This window comes from Bison bison, unplaced genomic scaffold (assembly GCF_000754665.1).
Source record: "Bison bison bison isolate TAMUID 2011002044 unplaced genomic scaffold, Bison_UMD1.0 scf7180017864330, whole genome shotgun sequence".
Taxonomy (NCBI): domain Eukaryota; kingdom Metazoa; phylum Chordata; class Mammalia; order Artiodactyla; family Bovidae; genus Bison; species Bison bison.
Genome location: NW_011494902.1, coordinates 12,728,306 through 12,755,262, shown reverse-complemented (window position 1 = coordinate 12,755,262; position 26,957 = coordinate 12,728,306). Strand labels below are relative to the sequence as shown.

The 26,957-nt window shown below is 37.1% G+C and overlaps 1 protein-coding gene across 1 annotated transcript in view; it reads right to left on the bottom strand.

Annotated features, from left to right (window-relative positions):
- The window catches only part of ARHGAP15 (Rho GTPase activating protein 15), a 702,765-nt gene that overhangs the window by 277,154 nt on the left and 398,654 nt on the right, over nucleotides 1-26,957 (bottom strand). Inside the window, exon 9 of the mRNA XM_010853686.1 lies at nucleotides 14,696-14,818. Within this exon, the coding sequence (XP_010851988.1) occupies nucleotides 14,696-14,818 (123 nt within the window). The remainder of the gene's footprint in view (nucleotides 1-14,695; nucleotides 14,819-26,957) is intronic.

Below are 26,957 nucleotides of genomic sequence, written 5' to 3'. Positions count from 1 at the left end.
GAAATTTAGATTATTTGGAATATCAAGATGCTAAGATATCCTCAAGACATTATTTTCAGACCATCTGTTTTCTTATTTCTCAGCCTCTAGTGCATGATAGATTCCTTCATTGTGAGGTTAACCGAGGCCAGTCCTCTTCCGCCTCCATCATTTTTTCCCTCCTATGAGTTTGAGTTCCAAGTTCAAAGGGATAAGTTAGGAGTGATATATTCAAGTTAATGACCCTCACATGTGTTTAACTTGGATTACATCTCTTCTAAAATCTCCCTCCTGTCTAATATGGGTAGATAAGAAAATCATTAAAAAATTGGAACTCAACAACTGTTGAAAGAGAATGAAAATTTCTCTCCTTTGCTCTTACATTTCTAAGTGAATTAAATCTGATGAAGATGTCAATCCTTGTAATAGCCTCTTAGATAGCTATCTGCCCAAGTTATCCATCACAACACCAAGCACAATTCAATAGCTGTATGCATCTCAGGAAGGCATCAAGTTAGGCAATTTTAGGATTTACTCTAGGTACATAGGTTATAATTTGGGGCAAAATTTCAGCAATAAATGTATAGTACATTTTCTTATAAATATTGGCCAAATACATATGACTTATTTTGCTTTAAAATTATAGCATTCTTTATAATGATTATCTTACATGTCTGAACATATATATGTATCTACTAATATTATTAGAAGTATATACTTTATATATGAAATTTCTTTAATAAATCCCAACTTCATTACTGTCCTCCCTGGTGGCTCAGACAGTAAAGCATTTGCCTACAATGCAGGAGACCTGGGTTCGATCCCTGGGTCAGGAAAATCCCCTGGAGAAGGGAATGGCAACCTACTCCAGTATTCTTGCCTAGAGAATCCCCATTATCCAAGAAACCTGGAGGGATACAGTCCATGGGGCTGCAAAGAATTGGACATGACTGAGAGACTACTGGTTCCAAATAGGAAAAGGAGTTCGTCAAGGCTGTATATTGTCACCCTGCTTATTTAACTTATATGCAGAGTACATCATGAGAAACGCTGGACTGGAAGAAACACAAGCTGGAATCAAGATTGCTGGGAGAAATATCAATAACCTCAGATATGCAGATGACACCACCCTTATGGCAGAGAGTAAAGAGGAACTCAAAAGCCTCTTGATGAAAGTGAAAGTGGAGAGTGAAAAAGTTGGCTTAAAGCTCAACATTCAGAAAACGAAGATCATAGCATCCGGTCCCATCACTTCATGGCAAATAGATGGGGAAACAGTGGAAACAGTATCAGACTTTATTTTTGTGGGCTCCAAAATCACTGCAGATGGTGACTGCAGCCATGAAATTAAAAGACATTTACTCCTTGGAAGGAAAGTTATGACCAACCTAGATAGCATATTCAAAAGCAGAGACATTACTTTGCCAACAAAGGTCCATCTAGTCAAGGCTATGATTTTTCCTGTGGTCATGTATGGATGTGAGAGTTGGACTGTGAAGAATGCTGAGCGCCGAAGAATTGATGCTTTTGAACTGTGGTGTTGGAGAAGACTCTTGAGAGTCCCTTGGACTGCAAGGAGATCCAACCAGTCCATTCTGAAGGCGATCAGCCCTGGGATTTCTTTGGAAGGAATGATGCTAAAGCTGAAACTCCAGTACTTTGGCCACCTCATGCGAAGAGTTGACTTATTGGAAAAGACTCTGATGCTGGGAGGGATTGGGGGCAGGAGGAGAAGGGGACAACAGAGGATGAGATGGCTGGATGGCATCACTGACTCCATGGATGTGAGTCTGAGTGAACTCCGGGAGTTGATGATGGACAGGGAGGCCTGGCGTGCTGTGATTCATGGGGTTGCAAAGAGTCAGACATGACTGAGCAACTGATCTGGTCTGATCTGAGAGACTAACACTGGAGAAGTCAACAGCACCCCACTCCAGTACTCTTGCCTGGAAAATCCCATGGACGGAGGGGCCTGGTAGGCTGCAGTCCATGGGGTCGCTAAGAGTCAGACATTGACTTAGTGACTTCACTTTCACTTTTCACTTTCATGCATTGGAGAAGGCAATGGCAACCCACCCCAATGCCTGGTGAGCTGCCATCTATGGGGTCGCACAGAGTCAGACACGACTGAAGCAACTTAGCAGCAGTAGCAGCAGCAGAGAGACTAACACACACACAACTTTATTATTATAGGTTAGTGCTCAGTATCAGTTAGCTATACAAAGTATTCCAAGTATTTTTTAAACATATTATCAAAGGTAAAAAAAATGCTAGAGACAATTGAAAATATAAGATGGAGTTAGGTCACAATATGTAATAACACATTGTAATAACATATATGTAATCACAACAGTAATAATAACTGAACTCTTGAGAAAAATGTAAGTTGAAGACATATATAAACAAATATTCATTTCTTATCAGTTCAGTTCACTCAGTCGTGTCCAGCTCTTTGCAACCCCATGGACTGCAGTACGTCAGGCCTCCCTGTCCATCACCAGAATATCACCGTCATCAGCCCTGTCCATCACCATCATCACTGTTTCTTAAAAACTTCTTTAAATGACTCTGTATTCTTTTCTTTCCTGGGTTTTTCCCCTAAGCTACTGTTAAACTGTGAAAGTACATACTCATAAAATCTTTTTTTATTGCATAAATGTTGATTTGATGAGGGAGAGAAAAGTTTTCTTATTTCTCTTTTATGTTTTCTTTATTGTGTGAGAAGAAAGTGTTCTGATCATCTTTTTAAATAATGAAAACAATAATAACTGTTCCCAGGAGAATAAGAAAGCAAAGAGAAGGCTTTGTTTGACTTATCTGTGATAAGGCACTTTTGTGCTTCACGTTTTGCAAGTTGAAAAAAGAGATGTACACAACACTTGCACGCCCTTCTATTATGACAGTTTATGCTTCCTATACAGCTTATTTAACTCAAATGCCTGGGAAATAGACACAATTACCACCTTATGGAATGCCACTTAACTTTAAACGTTCCCTATAGAATAGAAACCTACTTCATCAAAATTTATCTCAGTTTCTCAGGAATTATTTCTCTTGTAGGCTTCTGATTTTTTCTGTGCAATTTTAAAATTTAACTCAAGATTGCTTAGGCACAACTATGATATAAAAAGACAGAAAATATTCCCACACTCAGGGAGTTTGTTCACAAGAGTTCCTGTGAAAGAGCTGTGTCCTACGCTCATGTACACTTTAATCATTCACTCTTTCAGCTGTTATCAATTTAAAACCAATGAAACTCCCACACTGAGTCCATTTGAGCAGTCAATTTTAATATCTCAAGGCATCTGTAGTTATTCTGAATTGGCTGCAAAAGCAGAACTAACAAGTTAAGCTCTAACCATAAGTCGACATCAGGCTGGTAAACCATACATCAAACGCAGACAGTTAGTCAATACTCCAGTACGAAAAACCAACTAGCATTTTTAAGAAGCGCAATATATTCATAATATGTTTGGCAGTCTGGTTTGCATTGCTTCCTTGATGGCTGTGCATTTAACTTTTTAGTCAACAGGGTGCTTTTTGCACTGCCGAGGCAACACATTTGAGGGAAAAGTGGTCTAGTCTTCCCATGTATGGGTAATAATTTTAACACGAGAATAAAAGGGATGGAGGAATGTGCCCTTTGTGAATAAGAATACAGAAAGTGTCTTAATAGTGGCTTTTTATAAGAAAACTCTTTCAACCATATGTTCTGGATCTTTGAGCACAGTCTCGATTTCAAATATTATGTCATTGTCAGGCCATGTGTCTCAATTTTGTGTTTGGAAAATATGGTTGCTTGAAATACCTCTTTCTCTCCCAGGAATGACTCCATGACAGGACTGTTGCCTCCCATAGAGAAAAGACAATGAAGAAGGAGGAGTATTCAAACAAGATCAAGGCAGTCATCACTTCAATCAAATTATTTCCAAATTTTGGGGGCTCCGGGGGCCCTGGGCAAGGGGGAGTGAAGGGTATTTATGACATATAGCTGCCTATTCCCAGAACTCTTTTATGTACTTTTATCTTCAAAAAGAAAGGACATATTAAAGAGAAATATCTAAGGAGGAACAATGCTACATAAAGTTTATGTTTTCAGATCTGTTGCCCCAGAAAATGCTTTGATAAAACACACTTAGAGCAACATAGTCAATTTCAAAGGAAAGTTGGGAGATAATACCTCCTCATGTTGCAGTGTGACTAATACTGACAGACCACCAATTATGATTATCCAAATTCTGATATGGCATCTTGCCTCTTTCCCAGAGAAAAGTTGAATATGCTGGAATAGTATTTTTGTGATACAGAGTTATTTTTCTGATGATTAAATTTTACAGAGGCTGGTCAAATTTCAATGTCACTAATCAGATAGGGTAACAAGTCAAAAGAGATATTTTTATATTGGACAAGAGAGATATTCTTATATTTGTTCCCCCCAGTAAAATGATACATTTCTTTTTTTCCTTTATGTTGGGAATTTGTGGAACATTTCTGATTTATAATAGACATGAATTTAAGAGGAAAGATTTGTAGGCCACACTGTCAGTGATGCTGGAGGAAATAAAAAGAGCACTATATCAATCTTTGTTGTTGTTTACTCACTAAATCGTGTCCTACTCTTTGTGACCCTATGGACTGTGGCCCACCAGACTCCTTTGTCCATGGGATTTCCCATGCACGAATACTGGAGTGGACTGTCATTTCCTACTTCAAGGAATCTTCCCGACTCAGGGATCGAACCTACGTCTCCAGCAGATTCTGTACCACTGAGCCACTAGGGAAGCCCATTTTCATGTTAAGATATGTCAAAATGAATTATTGATGGTAACATATCCACTCCAGTACTCTTGCCTGGCAAATCCCATGGATGGAGGAGCCTGGTGGGCTGCAGTCCATGGGGTCACGAAGAGTCTGACGTGACTGAATGACTTCACTTTCGCTTTTCACTGTCATGCATTGGAGAAGGAAATGGCAACCCACTCCAGTGTTCTTGCCTGGAGAATCCCAGGGACGGGAGCTGCCATCTCTGGGGTCCCACAGAGTCGGATACGACTGAAGCAACTTAGCAGCAGCAGCAGCAGCAACATTTCCTATGCTCGTAGCCATCCACATATCTGCTGAATGTGGACCCTCATGAGGAGAAACTGGTTGGGAGAGCTCTGAATTGTATCATCTCCAGAGACACAGTCAGCATACATACAAATGGACTCTCGAATTCCAATCATACCATGAGTACCTCCTTTTCCAAGCACTATGAAAAACTGAATTCATCTCACTATATATGAAGCATTTATACACACATTTGTTCAAGTTATCCATCTCCCGGTCAGAAAGAAACTCTGGTTTCCTCTCCCTCCATTATCCATCCCACTACAAAATGAAATCAATGTATTTTCAGCAACAGAATTACAACAACTACAAAGGAGAAGGTAAAGTGCCAGCACTGGTTTTGGATGCAGTCTGTACAGTCTACCGAGGTCCTGAAAAGCTAACAAGAATTCAGCTGAAGAATCTTCCCCTGCCTGTGAGCTGGGTTTAGGAGTCATGAGGGAACTGTGTGGTATGAGAACACCTGCTGGAGAACAGCAGGGTATCAATAATAAATGCTAACCTTTAAAAGAGGGACTCCTGTGAACACTGACGAGAGCCCTGCATCTTTTTCTTCTCTTCAGGTGGTTTCATGGAGGAAAGATTTAGGATGTGATTAGAGGATTGAGCGGTCATAGACCGCCTCTCCAGAGGGCAGCACAGCAGCCTTTTGACCCAGGAAGGAAATAATCACATTGGCCTGACTTGGTCATCTGCAACTAGTTGAGGATATGCTTCAGAGAGCAAATAAACTTGGGCTGGTGCAATGTCAGGGATGGGAGGAGAGGCTTCTTATCCTGTACATGATCTACAGACACATGCATACATGCCCAAACTCATATGCACAAACACATACAATTTGAATTAGAGCACAGAGTATGCTTAAAACATGGTTTATTACAAAACAAAACCTGTCTCTACCTGGTACTGTTTCCTTACTGGTGCTCATGCTGATTTCTTCTTACTTTATGAAAACTTGTCAGTCCTCAAACTGGAAGGCTTAAAAACAATATTTCGAACTGTCACCAAGATTAGACTAACTCTGTAAGCTGTGCCAAAACACTGGGCAGTCTTTTAACAATAAATAGTCCATGGAATGGCTAAACCCAACATCTTCTGCCAGGACAAGAATTAATATGGGTTTTAGAGGCCATTGGCTAACAACAAAATGCCAGTATGCTATTTTCAAATCAACTGGGTCTTATTCATTTTATATTCTCCGTATTTAGAGTGCTGTTACTAGGAATACAGTCAGCTTTAGTGCTAAAGGCTGATATTATCCAGAACTTTCTTTTACCTAAAAACAACCAGAGATCTTGAGAACTCAACTCAAATGTTAGTAATATAATTTAAAGGAAGAAAAAAGGAGAATAGTAGAAAAATAATATTACCTGCAAACATATGAAATATAGTAGTTTATAGCAGGAAATTACAGATAATATCATTTTGTAGATACTAAAAATCAAGTATAGGTAAATCACCATCTCAAATAATATATTCTAATGAATGCTGTGTGAAAAGTTCTCCTTCCATAAGAAAATAAGTTCTTGAACCACAGGGAAACCAAGTCATTACTCTGGCTCATTCTTCCCCCCTTACCTAATTTGCTCCCATTTCTGAACCTCATTTCTCTCTTGTTGCTCTGAAGTTATTTTGCTTTTAATATCTCATAATATCAGGATCATTTCCTCTCTGGATAACAGGCTTTTAAAAGACATGGGCTTAACCTGCTAGCCAGGTGCACTTTTTCCTCAACATTTGCCATCTTTCATGGTGACCTGTATTTTATTATTGAACAAAAGCTAGCTATGTGGTACTCTATTATGAACACATTTGCTCCCAAGAGCCTTTAAATAACAGAAACTGCCTGGGAACTATAAATGCAGAGGAACCAGGAAGCTTATAGGCCAAGATAAAGCAGCTTAAGGTTGGCTATTAATTTTGGCTAATATTAAATCATGACACAGCTCACACGTAAGGATCACAGTTCAATTATGAACCATAAAGAAGTTTAAAGAAAAGAAGATTTACAAGATATTTTTAAGCACATTAATGCATATTGTGGAAGTTGTGAGAGTATTTCAGGCCCAAGCAATGATAGACCCATGCCCCAGTATATAAATTCAAATATAATTATTCTCAGACTAACACTGATAATGTGGCAAGTTGGAGCATATCTCTACTCAAAGGTATATTGCAGTGTTGCTCATATATATTTTGCTTAAATTAACAATGTGACAGGTAGGTTACTTTGTCATACATTAGCTCTAACAAATTACTTTAAAAATACTGTCCTCTTAACTCAATGATTTTGCTATTCATAAACATGACTGCTGAAACTTTAGGGCTAATAACTTGTATCAGCAACTTGGATGGCAAAGCTTTCTTTACTCTTTAGTAGAACATATATTTTACAAAAGTACTCTGATGTCAAAGATATTATTTTCTCATATGCCAGAAACTTAAACAATTGTCTGTTTGGATAATTATTAAACATTTTAGCAATTGGATGACACCATGTTAATGGGTGCAGATAGGAAAGAAAATGAGCTCATGCCCATTTTTGTATAAAGAGTACCATAATAAAAATTACCCAAAATGGTAAATATGAGCCAATTGCAAATGATTTTTACACTTTCCTTGAAGAAATGAATTACTGCTTCCTTTCCTTGATACTTGTTTGGATTAATTTCTCAAACATTAAAAGAATACTTGAGAGAGTGTTTTCCTAGGGTCATCTTGGTCATGATTTCCTCTATAAACATAAGTAAGAAAAGAAAGAAGAGGGGGAAAAAGGAAAGAAAGATGAAATCAAGGAAGGAAAGATAGAAGGAAGGAAAGGAAACAAGGGAGCTGCTGAATGTTTAAGATAAGTTGGGCACTGTGTGAGATTCTTTCATTTACATTTAAAATAAATAAACTTAAATATAATTTCATTTGAATTTTATGATGTAAATTTTATAAACCCAAAAGTTGATAACCAAATATTAAATTTATAACTGATAAATGAGAGAATTTACCTTTAACTTAGCTTAGTCACATTCTAAAGCTCTTATGCTTTCAAATAAACTCAATTCTCTTAATTATAAAAGAGAGTTGAAAATTTTCTCTCACTATAAAAAATTGTACACAGATTTATTCAGTTTAGTAAAAGTATATAAGGCATACACTATCCTATGGAGATATTTGATATTTCAAGCAGGTTTGATAGTTCCTATAGATCACCCTAGAGCAAAAACATACCACTGACAAGCTAGCTCTACCCATGTATGCAGAATTACAGCTCATTTTTGTGGAGCCTCATTTTGTAACAAGAACCAAGAGCAATGGCCAACCAGACATGGGAGTGAAGTTACTAATGTGGTAGAAAGAGAATCAGACAAATATATGAGTAAAAGGAACGTAGATGACATTGATGATTCAAAGAAGAGAAAATCTTAAAATTAGAAGTCCAGAACAACAGCAAATTGTAATTTATACAAGTTGATAAGTTAGAAAAAAAATATAATCTATTTTCTATTTTCTCTCTTATTCAATGAATTAACGTTTACTGAGTGTTAAGTATCATCCTCACTATTAGGAACGGGAGCAGCATGGTGAAACAAAACTTGTCCTCATATAATGCGAGAGAGTGAGGTGTGTAAAAAAGAACCGAGAAGAAGAAGGATGTCTAGAAAACTGAAAATATAATTGTTGAAGCAAAAAGTACGATGAAACTGAGAATTCTTTCAGAACATGAGAAAAACCAATTCTGATGATCTAATACTCACATCCTAAAGATCACAAAGAGGGTAACAGAAAACTGATGGGAGAAAATTATTAACATAATAAGAAAGAGAAAAAATTCCAGAGCCAAAGATTCACAATTCTTCAAGTTGAGTGCCAAGCAAAATAAAATTTAAAAATTCTGCCAACTGTATACATTATCTTGACTATAGAATCTCAAAGACCCCCCCCCATCAAAAAAAAAAAAAAACAGACAAAAGAAATCAACGATTCTGAAAGAAAAAAGAATTCAAAGGAACAAGAGTAAGAATGGAAACTGCAACTCTATATTCTAGAGGCAATGGGATTTTATGCACAACAAAACTATTGATTAAGTGTATGGACATACTGAAGATATTTTTAGACAGTCAAGGTCTCATGTTTTCTAAATGAGTTACTGAAGGCTGTTACATAATAAGAGAAGAAATTAAAGCAAGAAAGAAAAGGCATGGGATTCAGAAGACAGTAAATACAGCTCAGAAGATCAATGAAAGGAAGTCACAGAGTAATAAACGTGAAGCATAGAAAGCAACCAACACAAATGGAGTAAGATTATGGAAGGATTTTAGAAGAGATATGCAGCTGATACCACTCTAATGGAAAAAAGTGAAAAGGAAGTAAGGAGTCTCTTGGTGAGGGGGAAAGAGGAGAGTGAAAAGCTGGCTTAAAATTCAACGTAAAACAAAAAAAAGAAACCTAAGATCATGGCCATAACTTCATGGCAAATATAATGGGAAAAAGTGAAAGCAGTGAAAGATTTTACTTTCTTGGGCTCCAAAATCACTGCAGATAGTGACTGCAGCCATGAGATTAAAAGATACTTGCTTCTTGGAAGGAAAGCTATGACAAACCTAGACAGCATATTAAAAAGCAGAGGCATCACTTTGCTGACAAAGGTCCATATAGTCAAAGTTCTGGTTTTTCCAGTAGTCATGTATGGTTGGATGTGAGAGTTGGACCAAAAAGAAGGCTGAGCAACTGATGATTTGGAATTCTGATGCTGGAGAAACCTCTGGAGAGTCCCTTGGACTGCAAGAAGATCAAACTAGTCAATCCTAAAGGAAATCAACCCTGAATATTTGCTAGACTAATGCTGCAGCTGAATTTCCAACACTTTGACCACCTAATACAAAGAGCCAACTCCTTGAAAAAGATCCGGATGCTGGGAAAGATAGAAGGCAAAAGGAGAAGAGGGCAGGAGAGGATGAGATGGTTAGAGAGCGTCACCGACTCAATGGACATAAATTTGAGCAAGCTCCAGGAGATAGTGAAGGACAGGGGAGCCTGGCATGCTGCAGTTTATGGGGTCACAAACAGCTGGACACTACTTAGCAACTAAATAACAACAACCAAAGTGAAACCTGGAAAGCAACCAAAAATACAAATGGAGTAGGATGATGGAAGGGTTTTAGAAGATATTCTGGGGTAAAACCTAGGGAGTCACAGACTAAGGTACATAAAATGTTTAGTAGAGAGGACTAAATCCTTTGAGGATGTAAAACTCAGAAAGCAATGAAAAAGAAAACTTTGGGAGATAAACATCTGTACAAGAAATTCACAATCCCAAAATGTATCAAGCTAAACAATAGCACAATTATAAGCAAATGATGAAGCATAAGCTTTAAAAATAATAACATTATAATTTGTGCATCCAATAAAGCCTGGTATCAGACCTATGGATAAATTAATCCAATCTGGCACACTACTTGGTGAAAAATTTTGTAATATCTACATGATTACATGACTGATCACTTCTTTCACATTTAGATTTGAAATATATGGGATGAGGGTAGAATTCTTGATTGCAGCTGTGAAACAAATTTTCATGATGTAGAAGTAAAGACTTAACAGCAAAAGTAGAGGAGATGAAAGGGGAAAAGGACACCTTGCTTGTCATCTTGTCAGTGGAGGCATTAAGTCTCAATTGTCTATGGTCAACAGAACAATAAACAGAGGTTTAAGTATGTTGGATATTTCAGATGAAGCCAATAGTAACAGTAAGGCCAATTGTATTTGAGTATTTGGGAGAGAAAAAGACAGGTAGATGAAGTCTAGTTTAATTGTCAGATTCACTGTAAAATAAACCTGAAGTAATGTCTGAAATTTATAAAGAAAGATATTGAAACATTAAAGATAAGAAAGATATTAACAAAAATCTATACCCCAAATAATAATAACTAAGATAGAGAGGCAGCCTTGAGAACTACAAATAGAAACCCCCCCAAATGGTCCCTATAAGGAAGAAAATGAGCACGAGGCAGGAAAACACTGCTTTTCATCATAAATCCTGGAGGTGTACTATTTAATCCTTATACTGGCTGTTTCCCTTATAACAAACATTAAAAAACAGAAGTATTACCACATTGCTCTCAATTTCTACTAATGTCATCCAGTATGGTTTTTTCTATACAAAGATGAAAGAAACCACTTTCAAAATACACAATAGTCTTTATCATTTTGACATAAGGAAATGTTAGTTGCTCCTAAAAATCCAACCAATTATTATCTTTTCTAAAAATTGCATTGCCTGTGTTTTATGTTCTTGGATGCCAATGCTGCTATTTGAAAGATTACATAAGGTAGTTTGGCTGATGCTAATGAGCAATTACTTCAGTTCCAAAAGCAAGGAGAGGACATGTACAAACATACCTACCACCCTAAAGTGTACCCTATTCCCTATAATTTACATATTACATTGATTGGAGTTTTGTTTTCCGTGAGTGGCTCAATGTAATAAACTCATACATTTAAAAAGCTCTTGCCATTCCCTTGGCAAATGTGAAAGCACTTGGAGAAATTGAAGGCTTTTCAGAAGCTACTACTGCAGTGGCACAATGATTGTGACACCCACCTGAGCTATTACTATTTCTTTTCATTGGGTGATAATTCAGAATTTTCTGCTGGCCCCTTTTTGGCATCATAAGGTACCCTTTTCATTAGTCATATTAAAGAAATTAGAAAATGCAGCCCCATTAAGAGGCTACTTCCCTATCTAAAATCTAGCCAATGAAATCACATATTGGCCGGGTCTTCATGAGTCCAAAAATCAAGTTTTAAAGAAAGGGTTTGTGCCTGAGTTTATACTGTGCGATATTGTGACAGTTTTCTTTTCACCTAAAGTGCTTTGTGAATATTGTTCTGCTGGGCATTGAAAGTCAATAAAACACAGCCTTTCCTGCCCCACAGTGGGGGCTCAATAAACGCTGGTTGAATTCAAAGCTTAGGCCTCTCAATCTGTTGGGAATGTTGCATAAAAGCGTAAACACTTTGAAAAGTGGCTGTGGCCTTGCCAAACCCCTCCTAGGTATCAGGAAGCACGCTTGTAAGACCCAAACTACCATGTACAGCTTTCCTGAACCTCAGTAATGGAGGTCTTTACTCAACATATGCAAAAGAATATATTAAATATATATTATTTGAATATATATTTAATATAATTTGGGAAAACACACTCCAGGACACATTTAAAGGCATTATCCCTTTTTTCTAAATAATTCTTCTCTAGAAAGAGTTAAGTCATTTTACTTGGAGAAATCAACCATTTCAGTGTTAATCATTGATTTATTTTGTGTGATTTTTCACAGCCAATCAAAAACATTGTTTTCATTTTTTCGCCTAAGTCTTTGCCTTAAATATGCTAAGAAAACGGACTTAACATACTAAATTTGACTGGGTCGATATCTTTAAAAATTGGTTTAATGCTTTCTATTCAGTTAAAAAAAAAAAAGTCTCAGAAGCCTTACAAAAAATTCACAGTTAAAACTGAAACAAGCCCAAGAAGTGAGTTCATTTGCATAACTTGATCTGTATTTGGAAGAAAATTCCACTGAAGACAACAATGGAAGCTTATCAAATTGGAATTTCACATAGATTTTCCATAGCCTTACTAATGAATTCTGACTCATTGGTCAACTATGGTGAAAATGCAATGGAGCTTTAAGATAGGAAATGTACCATCGGAGTGTGTTCAGTGGTTCCATTACATCAGTATGAAAACTGCATTAGGCATCCAGTTTCTCTGCTGTTTTCTGAGACCAATTCTAGAGCACTATGGTTTTTAATTCTTTAGCATTTTGATTGGGGCCAGACCATGCCACTGAATTAAAGCCTGTTTTATTTTGCTACAGTCATGAAAAATTTGGAGTTTGTCAGACTGTAATTGTTTGGGTTGCTTATCTGGGTTTATATTTTGTCATGATAGCAGGTAACATGCTACTGATTTTTTTCTAAGAAAATGATAATCCATGGGATAAATTCTAAGGTAGAACTGGAGGTACTGCAATATTATGATGTGAAGTTGAATCTGTAGAAGACCAAATGCTGTCCACTGAAAAGGACATTTCAGAGAGTAAAAGTCTGAGCTTAAGACTGATTTAAAGCAGGTGCTAGTTCTACTTCCAAATGCTTATGTTAAAGAATTTTCCACTTTATTAGTGATAGGTATGTTCATGCTTCACAAAATTTAACCTTTCACAATTGGTTCAAAATGCTAGATGATTTTTGTGATATGTTCACCTATTTTAAAAAGAGACTGAAGTTAATAGGTCAGATGGCTATTGTAAACTACTGAAATAATTCTCATCCCAAGTAGTGCTGAAAATACTATCTGCTTTGCCCTGTTCCTGAGAAATATTTGTATCATAAATCACTTTTTGACTTCTATAAGGATGTCTTTCCACTTCATTCTCAAAGTTTATTTTAGTACTTTATTTTAGCCTATTTTCAAATTCTTTCTTGTATTTAATTTTCAAAATGTGTCCATTGGTTAGAAAATCTGAAAACCAGGGAGAATAATGGACTTGATTAATACATTTTTTTCTTAGGAAAATAATACATTTGCCTCTGTGATCTATAAGGTGATTTCCAGTCATAAAAATCTACATCACTGGTTTTGTCTGTCCATCCATCCTTTCATCTATCTGGTAACAACAAGAGTAATGAATGATAATAATATTAGTGATAGCAGAGGACATTTTTTGAATACTTATATTCCAGAAGCACTGTTAAATACTTTAAACGGATTATCTCATTTGTTTAAGAGTCTTCTCCGTGATGGGTATAAGTATCCCCAGTTAAAAGAAGAGGCTCTGAGATAACATCTCTGAGGCTCAGAGATAACAACTTGCTCAACATCAATATTAGTGAGTGGTAGACTAGAAGTCTGAGTCCCAATTACAGTATCATGCCAGAGTGTTCTTCTATTCTGGTGTTGGAATGGTGGAAGATATTTTATATACTTTACACATATTTGCAAAATATCTGCTTATTTCAATTTAGATTGAGTTCTGGGTCCTCCAGTTTTCAAACCTGTAAGTTTTCACGACACTAGTTTATCTTAGACTTTCTTCCTAGCCCTACTTCAGACTATGACTAGGTGATCAGATAACTTATTATACAATTCAACACATGTGTACCTGTGGCGGATTCATTTTGATATTTGGCAAAACTAATACAATTATGTAAAGTTTAAAAATAAAATAAAATTTTAAAAAAAAGGAAAAAAAAAAGACTCAATTGAGAATGAGAAGGGATGCTGTTAGTAAATATTCTGGAGCAATAGGTACATCGAGGATTATTCCAGCATGTGGGGTCATTCTAATGGGCCACTGGGATGTTTCTTCTTGGCTCCCAGATCCTCTGAGGGCAAAACCTGGTATTTTTTCAATGATCTTATGATACAACCTTTATTTTCTCAGGATTAGTTTTCTGGAGAGCTATTTTTCCTTCTGTCATAGAGCAGAACATTTAATAAGCAACCTAAGAAGAATAAAATCTCCTAAAACTCCTTTATAGCCAACTAACTACTGACAGAGAGGCACATTCATTTATCACTGTTACAGTAAAAGTATAAAATATTCTATACCTTTAATAAGTCCTTTTTCTTGCAGAGTTTTCAGGGAAGGTCTTCGGGTAATAAACTTCTTTAATCTGCTTTTAACTCGGTTTTTGTCGCTTGTATCAGAAGCACTATGATGCAGTCTGAACACTGGAGATTAAAAAAAAATAGTCAGAGGCTTTCAGTAAATTTTTCCTTTATGATTATTACTTTATGCAAATATGAATAGAAAACTGCTAGTTATGGGATGACTACCTGAATTCATAGCTCAGGCCCTTCTGTTTAGACAGGGCACAGGAGTAAAAATTTGCCCATGTAAAAATATTAGCTCTGTTGCTACATGATCATGTAATGAACATGTGGTTAGGTCCATATTTTCACAATTTATTTTCACATTAACTTCCTCATAGTTAACATGATAACTTATTTGGATAGCTCCACCTGTGTATGTGTGTGTGTTTAGTCAGTCGTGTCCAACTCTTTGCAACCCTGTGGACTGTAGCCCACCAGGCTCCTCTGTCCCTGGGATTCTCCAGGCAAGAATACTGGAGTGGGTTGCCATTTCCTCCCCCAGGGGATGTTCCTGATCCAGGGACTGAACCTGCATCTCCTATGTTTCCTGTGATGCAGGTAGATTCCTTAATGCTGAGCCACTGGGGGAAGCCCTCTACCAAACTGTATCTGTACACAAAATTATAGAAAAGTTCATCTAACTTGTAGAGAAAAAAGCTCTTGTTAATTTCAATTAAAAGCAATGACAAACCTAGAGAGCATATTAAAAAGCACAGACATTACTTTGCTGACAAAGATCCGTCTAGTCAAAGTTATGGTTTTCCCAATAGTCATGTATGGATGTGAGAGTTGGACTATAAAGTAAGCTGAGCACTGAAGAATCGATGCTTTTGAATTGTGGTGTTGGAGAAGACTCTTGAGAGTCCTTTGGACTGCAAGATCAAACCAATCAATCTTAAAGGAAATCAATCCTGAATATTCATTGGAAGGACTGATGCTAAAGCTGAAATTCCAATATTTTGGCCACCTGATGTGAAGAACTGACTCATTGGAAAAGACCCTGATGCTGGGAAAGATTGAAGGCAGGAGGAGAAGGGGACAATAGAGGATGAGATGGTTGGATGGCATCACCGACTCAATGGACATGAGTTTGAGTCAACTCCGGCAGTTGGTGATGGACAGGGAAGCCTGCTGTGCTGCAGTCCATGGGGTCGCAGAGTCAGACATGACTGAGTGACTGAATGAACTGAATTGAACAGTAGGAAATTTAGGCATTTTCAAAGGTCCTGCATACCTAATGATTTTTTCAAGCTTCTTTATCAAGTTAAGAAAGCAGATATTTTTAAGATTTCAGATTCCCCTGGCCATCCAGTGGCTAAGACTCTGAGCTCCCAATGCCGGGGTCCAGGGTTTGATCCCTGGTCAGGAAACCGGATGCAGTTAAGAGTTCAAATGCTGCAACTAAAGGACTTTTCATGCCACAATGAAGGTCAAAGGTCCCTTGTGCCCCACTAAGATCTGGCACAGCTAAGTTAATTCATCAATTTTTTAAAAAGAATGCAGATACATCTTTCTCTTCTTATTTGTGTGAAATTACCACTAGGTGAAATTCTGTAACTCATATTGACTCAAACTTTTGCCATGTCTTCATCAGTCCCCCATCTCAGTTTTACTAGCCTCACTGTTATCATGAAAGTTAGGTGTGTATCTATTAATAATTCATTTACTAAACACATGTTTGCTGAATGCCTACTGATTATCATATCCTATGCTAAAGGATATGGATTCAATGATGAACATAACATTTAAGGTCTGTACCTTCATTAGCATGGAGCCTAAACATTTTCAAGTTATCTTATTATTAATGACATTATTAACAGGGGTTCCCTTGTGGCTCAGCTGGTAAAGAATCTGCCTGCAGTGTGGGAGACCTGGGTTTGATCCCTGGGTTGGGAAGATCACCTGGAGAAGGGAAAGGCTACCCACTCCAGCAGTCTGGCCTGGAAAATTCCATGGACTGTATAGTCCATGGGGTGGCAAAGAGTCAGACACAACTGAGCAACTTTCACTTTCACTATTAATAATGATTCTTATCATTAATCATTGTGCTGGAGAAGACTCTTGAGAGCCCCTTGGACTGCAAGGAGGTCAAACAAGTCAATCCTAAAGGACATCAACCCTGAATATTCATTGGGAAGACTGTTGCTGAAGTTGAAGCTCCAATACTTTGACCATCTGGTGGGAGTAGCCAATTCATTGGAAAAGACCCTGATGCTGGGAAAGATCAAAGACAAAAGGAGAAGGGGGCAGCAGAGGATGAGATGGTTAATAGCATCATGAATTCAATGGACATGGATTTGAGCAAACACCAGGAGACAGTGGAGGACAGAGGAGCTGGGCATGCTGCAGTTCATGGGGCCACAAAGAGTCAGACACGACTTAGCAATTGAACAACAGCAACAAAACAACAAAATCATTCATAATTGGTAAAATGATAGGAATGAATTGTCTCTATGCCATGAGATACTCATCTTAACAGGGCCCTTCGTTGTCCTCACCTAATTACCGATTTCATGTGAAGATTTGGGACACCTCAGTAGGAAAATGGAGGTCTTTTCCTCTCAAATCACATTTCAGAATAAGCTGATCATTCAATATTAGAGCTTCCCAGGTGGCTCAGTGGTAACGAATCCACTTGCCAATGCAAGAGATGCAAGAGACACAAGTTTAATCCCTGGTCAGGAAAATTCCCTGGAGTAGGAAATGGCAACCCACTTCAGTATTCTTGCCTGGAGAATTCCATGGATGGAGGAGCCTGGCAAGCGATAGTCCATAGTGTCACAAATAGTCAGACATAACTTAGTGACTAAGCATGCAGGCACATACACAATCATTCAAATGGGTTAATAAGACTATATCTAAAATGTATTGAGACCTTACTATATGCTTGAAACTCTCCTAAGCATATAATGTGATTTAACCTAATTCTACTACAGTGTAAGGAGGGATTTCATGTACTTTTATAAACACTGTTCACTAATGTGTCCCTAATACTGCAACATTGTTCATCACATAGTAAAGGTTTAATCAATATTTTCTGAATCAAATCACAAAATGATCTTTTGAAGTATTGGAAAGAGGAGCCTGGCACGCTGCAGTCCATGGTGCCACAGAGTCGGACATGAATTTAGAGAGTGAACAACAAACAAAACTAATTCTACTCATTTTAAATGATGAAGAAGCTAAATTAAAGAGGTTAAGTAACTTGTTCAAAGTCAAGTTGGGACATGGGACCAGTCTAATAAGATCTTTATCTGGTATTCTAATATATTGGAGTATTTTATTTTGGGGGGCTCCAAAATCACTGCAGATGGTGACTGCAGCCATGAAATTAAAAGACACTTACTCCTTGGAAGGAAAGGTATGACCAACCTAGACAGCACATTAAAAAGCAGAGACATTACTTTGTCAACAAAGGCCTGTCTAGTCAAAACTATGGTTTTTCTAGTAGTCATGTATGGATGTGAGAGTTGGACTATAAAGAAAGCTGAGCACTGAAAAATTGATGCTTTTCAACCGTGGTGTTGGAGAAGACTCTTGAAAGTCCCTTGGACTGCAAGAAGATCAAACCAGTCAATCCTAAAGGAAATCAGTCCTGAATATTCATTGGAAGGACTGATGCTAAAGCTGAAACTCCAGTACTTTGACCACCTGATGTGAAGAGCTGACTCATTGGAAAAGACCCTGATGCTGGGAAAGATTGAAGGCAGGAGGAGAAGGGGACAATAGAGGATGAGATGGTTGGATGGCATCACCGACTCAATGGACATGAGTTTGAATCTACTCCGGGAGTTGGTCATGGACAGGGAAGCCTGGTGTGCTGTAGTCCATGGGGTTGCAAAGAGTTGGACATGACTGAGTGACTGAACTGAACTAAGTGAAAAATGGAAGGTGAAGGAAAACGAAAAGTATCAGGAGCTCACTTAGTCTTTTAAAATAGAATGGTTTTAATCAATTAAAAAATTTTATGTTGCTATTGGGTGCAAAACAGTTTACTAAGTGATAGCTGTAGGGGAGCTACACTTGAGCCATTCTATCCCCTCCTGAGGAACTCAGAATAAAAAGAGAGAGATTTAGGAGGGAACTGGAGCTGGGAGAAAATAAATTGCTTGAATTAAAGGATTTGAAGTCAAATTTTCCTAGTGGGATCTCAAAGGAACCCATGAAAGTGCCTAAGGGAGAGTGTCTGCTTTAAAGAGTCTGCCAGGCCTAGTGTGAGAAGCTTTCTTGTAACTGGTCAAATAACGACATTTTTGCAACCTCCTTCCTTTAGCTTTGACCACAAGGTAGTTACAAACTTTTGTTAGCAAAATGGGGAGTTAGGGTGAAATGCAAGGCTAAGGAAAAGAGAGGAAGACATCTTGTCCTCCTCCTAGCTAAGTATAGAGTGGAGCTTTAATTTTAAATTAAGTGAAAAATTTAAATTATCACATGGGATTATACACTATTAAATACTAAGTTAAGACAGTACTTGCCATGTAAAAGATCATAATATCTTCTATTACCTCAAAGGAAGGTTCTCAGCTTTGGCACTACTGGTATATTAGGTCAGACAACTCCTTTTTTCAGGGGGCTGTCGGTGCAGAGTAAGGGTGTGGAGAAGCCTCCTTGGTCTCTACCCACAATATGCTAGTAGCATCCTCTCCTAAACTGTGGCAATCAAAAATGTCTCTAGACATTTTCCAATGTCTCCTGCGGGGAGAGGGAGGAGACATATTCCCTGTTGAGAATCATTCCCAACTGAAGGGAAAATTTTCATTGATTGGTGGTGGAAGGGCTACTCATGGACTGACAAAATGTAAAGGAACTGTGAAAAGTGAAAAAAGTCTTATTTTAATAATAAATCTCTCTATAAGCAGCATATATTATCTATATGGACTTCCCTGGTGGCTCAGACAGTAAAGAATCCACCTGCTAATTCAGGAGACCTGAGTTTGATCCCTGAGTCAGGAAGATTCCACGGAGAAGGGAATGGCAACCCACTCGAATATTCTTGCCTGAAAAACGCTATAGACAGAGGAGCTTGGTGGCCCACAGTCCATGGGGTCACAAAAAGTTGTGTCCAACTCTTTGTGTCACACACAAGAGCGAATAACAGTTTATTACATATACACATATACTTAACATATATATCTGATGTCTCATCTATTACATTTTGTGTGTGTATGTGTATCTTAACTTGAAATGGCCTGAGGAGCAGTGCTTTAGAGCTGCACTGTCCAATTCAGTAGTCACTAGTCACTCTGGGCTATTGACTACTTACAATGCTGCTTTTGACATAGGTTGAAATAATAATGTTTGGGTATTTTTGTTAAACTATATTATTAAAACTTATTTCTTGTTTCTTAAAAAAACGTGGCTATGAGAAGATTTTAAATTAGGCTCAAATATTCCTGGACAGTGCTGCTAGATGCTTAAAAAAAATATACAAACTGGCCACATGCATGCATGGTAGTGTTGAATTTAACTGCTGTGGATAAAAATGCATATGGTCTCTACAGTAATAATACAGTATGGTGAGGAGTATGAAGTACAAGAGACTAAGGGATCTTAGTGGAGGAATTGACCTCAGGTCATTCTGGAGAAATACCAAGAGCCATTAGAACCCATGCTAGCCACAACTGCTCTTATAGGATCGTGAATATCAGGTATTAACTGACTCAAAATTTTATGACTGGATGAGTCATTTTGAGCATCTTAATATGCTGTGCTTACATTCTAGCCTATCAACTTTCATTTGGGTCTGGTCATGTATAATCTGCTCCAACTGACAGTTGTTAACAAAGGCCTAAGGGCCTCGGTTCTAGTACTGGGGGCTAAATGAACGAGAATCCTTCAGGAGAAACCTACCTCAGTAATTTGGGTCTCAAAGTCTGCTTTTGAAATGATATGGAACAAACAATCTAAATTTTCACAGGTTACCAAAGGTATTATTTTCTATTTCCAGTCGCATGTCAAAATCCCGTCATTTTCCATGACAGGCTGCCAGGAAATTCAGAGCCAATGACGGTATTTTTTTCTGCCATTTAGGGACTAGTAAAAATGATATGATTAAAAAGTACTTTGCAAATTAAAACACATATACACATGAAAGTAATTATATAGTAAGTTATATATTTTTGGAAACAGGTACTCTGGTGATAGTACTCTTAATTAGATGTGTATATATGTGCATATATACGTAATATATATATATATATATATATATATTGTTTTCAATACCACCATCTGGCTCCACATGTGTGAAATGTGTGTAAGGTACACTGTTTTTACAAGAAAAATGCAAGTATACTTTAAGATGCTTTAGCTTGTTTCCTTCTCATACATTCTGAGAAACTAGCAGTCTTGGATATGATTACACAGTTTTTAGCACAGCCAAACTACCCAGAGTTGCCTCTAATGATGACTTTCCTGGAGACAGACTAGAGCGTCAACTTCCATTTCCTGATGCCATAAATAATCGTCCTTAGATGACAAGTCAAATTGCCAGGCCTCTGCCATCATTCATTCTGCTCATTTTGTTCTAAGAAGAGTTATGCAAAAGTTAAAGTCAATAGATGACTATAATATATGGCATAGGTTTTAATTAACCAAATAACTTTAAAGCACTGTAAATACAAACCAAAAATGTAAAAAAAGCACACGGTTATAAAGCAAAGTCCATCACTGGACCCCTGTAAACAGCAGAAAAAGTCTTTGAATATTGCGGTTTACAAATCTGATTTTAACAGCCAAACTTATAAAACAGTTTACGCTTTTCTGTTGTCAAGGGAGAAAAACTTGCCAAATTGTTCATTTTAAGTAAATACAACATAACCAATTAAGGAAAGCAAAATTTAAACACATGCCTATGGTAATCAGGACATAGTTTGCTTCTGATTTCACTACTGATTTTAACAGAACAGAGTTCCTTCCACTTTCCCACAGCACCCAAGTGACCCCACACATACTTTTAGAAACTTGTAATCACACAGTACAAATAAAAGGACACTTTACTGGAAAATACACAGTGTGGTACAATAATCCATCATTTATGAAAAATAGAATTCAGCCTTTTCCTTTTCCTCAGAGATTCAACTACTTTTTGAGGGTGAAGCGTATTGTAATTTAAAGATTTATGTTAAGCCAATGAGCAGTTTTTTTCCGTTCCCATTTAAAATTTTTATTCAAAAACTGAAAAATAAACCAAAAAGATATAGATTTAAATTCCAAAGAATTTAATCTGATTTACAGAGGAATCACTCTTAATTCTACATATTTTCAACTCTAAGAAAAGTTAAGTTGAATTGGATTAACTTTCCAGGTATTTTAGAATTTACTTTTATTTTTTTATTTCCTTTGTGCTTCCTGTCTCTCTCGTTTTTTTTCCCCCACCAATGTGTGATCTTTTTTTTCAAGCCCAAACAAACAGAATATTTTTCAAAGCCTAAGAATTCTGAATAACAATATGCAATTTAAGTCTCCACACTCATAGACCTAAGGCATTAGTTTTAAGCACCTTTCTTAACCAGTGGAGAGATTTAATTGCTGTTAAAGCTGCTCACACTAGAGAATAGTTAGGATCCTGAGTTTTTCAAGATGATTTCCAACAAATATCATTACATATGATATCAATACATGGCATTATCCCAACACAAGTTTTATACCTGACGCAGCCATTATGGTGTTAAAACTACCTCTCAAGGTAGGAATGCTTACTATAAAGAATGCTTTTTGTACTATAATGGATGCCTTTTGTATATTTATTTTCCAACTTTAGTAATGGGAGGAGGAAGCAATGCAATTTGAATGATGAACATCCACTATCATGCTATTAAGTGATGGGAACCACACAAAAAAAAAACCTCTCAAATCTTCCAGAATCCAACAATTTGGATAATATGATCCAGAACTGTGCATTTGCCAGAATTTGTCTTGTTGTGGATCTTATTTTGAAATATCCCATTTTCCTGCCAAACTCCTGTTCTCGCGGTATTCCCATGTTACACTTACATGTTGTTAATATATTTTTTTTTCAATTTGGAAATGCTGGGAGAGCTAACATTTCAGAAATATTGCTAAAGGAAAGTAGAGTTACTACCCTTCAGAAATGCTGTTTCAAACAATTTTCTAGGGTATTTGTTGTTACTTTTTTGGTGGGGGTTTACATAAGGAGCAACATAGGTGTAGATAGATAGCTGTATTAGCTGCTAGGAGTTCCCAACACATGGAGAGTCTAGTGGGATGTTCAGAGCAAAGCTGGCAGGAGTCACTTAGTACAATCATCTTATCACACTGCAGGGTTCCGAGAGGGAAATCCAGAAAAAAATGAAAAAATCAGGTTATATCAGACTCTTCACCCCCAAAGATTTCCAAACACTTCTCAAACCATCACGTGGATCACAAAACAAAATGCTGATTTTTCTCCTTTCATATTTTCCATATGATCTTGTATTTGGAATTTCCCTGTTGTACCACTTTCTAACTTACTAAAACAAGAGCACCTTCCCCAAAATTGGGAAACAAAATTCACTAAATTTCTTGTCTGCCTCCTGCCTGATTCCTTTCCAGGGCACACCCTCTTATCCTAATTCATTAGGCTGTAATAAATACTGCTTGCTCTCTCCACAGTGTGGTTTTACAGCTCAAAACACTTTGCACATATCTCCCTGTGTCAGAGTGGGCAGAAAGGGTAAGTTTGGGCTTAATGTACTGTTGGTCATTTAATATATTGTTTTCTTCACAAGCTCAGTGTAAACAAAAGTCATAATTTCAACCACTTGAGAAACTAAGTTATTGAAACTTCAAGTGACTTACTTGAAACACAAATCAGGATTAAATCTGGAAATAATTGGAAGAGGGAATACACGGCATTCTAACAGCAGTGCTGTGTTTTAACCACTTAATTCCCATTTAGATGTTATAGAAAAACAAAATAATCAGTTGGAAACAGAAGGGTAGGATAACATTCTCTCTTTGATGATTCATATTTATGCTATCCACTCATGAGAATTCATACAATGTAAATGTTTACTTTTTTGCTAAATTATCTAGTTTAAGTAGACAGATCTAACCACTTTTTTATGTTTTCAGTGTCAATAAACAGCAGGCAGTTTACTGTCATAGCCCTGTCATTTGGCCATATGGAAATACCGTTATTTTTCTAGTAATTATAATAAATTCTTCATAGTACTTTCATGTATAGGCTTAACATTTTTATTTTGCTGATCATATATCTTAGGTGTATCTAGTTTACAATGCATTGCTGTAGTGTGAGTCAGGGTGTTTTATTTAAACTATTTTTATAGCATTTAGCATAACTTTGAGTTACTTAAACAATAACTTTCAGGGTGGTTGTGATGATGATGGCAACTTCAAAACTGTACTGCAAACACTGAGCAATTTCATCACAAATATAATATTCTTTCAACTGTAAGTCTGTCTAGTTTATTTCTATAAGTGAGAGTTGCAAAAGATTTTCCATCAAAAGGTTGTGGAAATACTACAAATAAAAAAGGAAAGAAGAAAGAGAAAATATACCTAAATAAATAAACCTATGGTGTGTATAGAGATACATAATGACAGTTTTTTTCTGAAACAGAATCAGATACAGTATAAAATCTAAAGATTCAGATCATCAAATATCTTCTATTGATGAGAAATTTTATCTTGGCTTCTTATTGCTTGATATAGTGTTGATAAAACTTCGTCACTTGAAAACTATTTCAAAACTTTGATAAATTTGCCTATAAAGTTTGGGATTGCACAGCTGCCTTAGCTCAGCAGCTGATTTTGAAAGCAAAATTACTAAGAAAGAAAGGAAAAAATAGCATGGAGCATTAATCTAGACAAAGGGCACCATGAAGTAGAAACATGTTTTCCATGTTTTCTATATATTAAATACAGGAATGGGCTAGTGACATAAAATAGGCCACAGTCAAATCAAATGGGAAGAGCCTCATAGGTCAATGTGAACATCAGTCCACAAAAAGAGAACAAAATAAAAAAACCAAAGCAATATAATTGTACGCATGGCAATTCCCCCCATAGAGGTAGCAGTATGACAAAATTCTAGGAAATTACCACTTAGATTTCTATGGAAAAAAAAGTAAAGTTGAAAAAGGAAATAATATTCATATTTAAGAGTACTGGATAATGTCCACACTGATTTTACATACTGACTCACGCTTAGCAGTATTTGCATTGGGTAGTGGTGGTGGTGTTTATTTGCTAAATCATGTCCAGCTCTTTTGCAATGCCATGGACTGTAGCCCACTAGGTTCCTCCATCCATGGGATTTCCCAGGCAAGAATACTGGAGTGTGTTGCCCTTTCCTTCTCCAAGGGATCTTCCTGACCCAAAGAGCAAACCCACATCTCCTGCATTGGTGGATTCTTTACCACTGAGCCACCAGGAAAGCCCATTTGCATTGAATGAGTGGCAATAAAATCTTCCCTCCTTAAGACATAAATAGAGATTGCTATAACTATGTATATTGTGTCCATGTATGTACTTGTACTTTGTGAAAAATGTGTGTAAAGATACTGTATTCTCAGCAGGTGTAGAGGGGAGAAATATATGACAACTCTGAAGATTTTTCTTTCATCTCTAAACTCTTGGTCCTCTGTGTGATCAAGAATATGCAATACTGTATCCCTAATTTTTAAAACATAAAATTTGAACCAGGGCAGAAAAATATATAGTACAGGCATTGGTAGTTTGAGAAATGTCTTAAGTCAAAGCAGTCAATATTTAAGAGGAAGTGGTGGAATAAAGTGTTTATTTAGATTGTGAGAAATGTTAAATAAATAAACATATATTTAACTTTTCTCACAATTTAAATATTATATATACAATTACATATTATAATCCATATAGTATTGATTCTTTTAAAGCAATCTCAGTTTCCACTTTGACAAGCCAATCTGATCATCCCAAAGTCACATGGATTACTGTTTTTAGAGTGTTACTAGTGTGACAAGGAAAGAATATTCTATTTCATTTAGTCCTTATAATCATTCAATGTGGTAGGTTCTCTTACTGCTCTTGACTCTGCTGCTTAGTGATCTGAGGTTCAGAGAGGTTATGCCAAGAAAGCAACAGTGGCTAACCTGGAAATCAAATATGAGCTGTCTGATTTCCGGCCCTTGGCAATGCCTAACCCGCCATGCAGCCTGCCTCTCTGGCAATGCTGTCAAAGTTCTAAGGACACAGAGAGGTGGCAGTAGCCTCCCACTGTAATCAGTTGCTTTCAACTTAAGGTCTTAAATCATATGCTTCAGGTGAACTCTGACAAAATTACTCCAGGTTGCTCAGATGGTTAAGAATCTGACTGCAATGCAGGAGACCCAGGTTTGATCCCTGGGTCAGGAAGATCCTCTGGCAAAGGGAGTGACAATCCACTGTAGCATTCTTGCCTGCAGAATTCCATAGACAAAGGAACCCGGCAGTCTACAGTCCATGGCGTCACAAAGAGTTGGACATGACTGAGGGAATTTGACACATGTGTCACTCTAGACCTAAAAGGGAAGATGAGTTGCTTTAGGTGAGTTTAGTGAATCACAGGACAGCATCAGTGTTGATATGTGACTACTCTGTACTGCCAGTCAGAACAACCGCAGATGGCTTTTGGGCTGCAGAGAGCACGATCACCATAAACACAAATTGAACTCTTCAGCTACTGGGAAGAAGGTGAATACAAGAACCACTCACTGTGCTCCAGGTGCTGAATGCATTAAGATAAGAATGAATATAGGAATAGAGATACAGAGTACAGACTGGAGCTTCCTTTTAAGCAAAAATGCTTTAGTGACCTAATCATCTCTCTCAGTTTCTTAGTTCTTGTTCTTGATTACTGTCATCACACTATATTTTTTTTCAAAACAGATGGTGTAAGATTACTGGGAGAAATATCAATAACCTCAGATATGCAGATGACACCGCCCTTATGGCAGAAAGTGAAGAGGAACTCAAAAGCCTCTTGATGAAAGTGAAAGTGGAGAGTGAAAAAGTTGGCTTAAAGCTCAACAGAAAACGAAGATCATGGCATCTGGTCCCATCACTTCATGGGAAATAGATGGGGAAACAGTGGAAACAGTGTCAGACTTTATTTTTGTGGGCTCCAAAATCACTACAGATGGTGACTGCAGCCATGAAATTAAAAGACGCTTACTCCTTGGAAGGAAAGTTATGACCAACCTAAATAGCCTATTCAAAAGCAGAGACATTACTTTGCCAA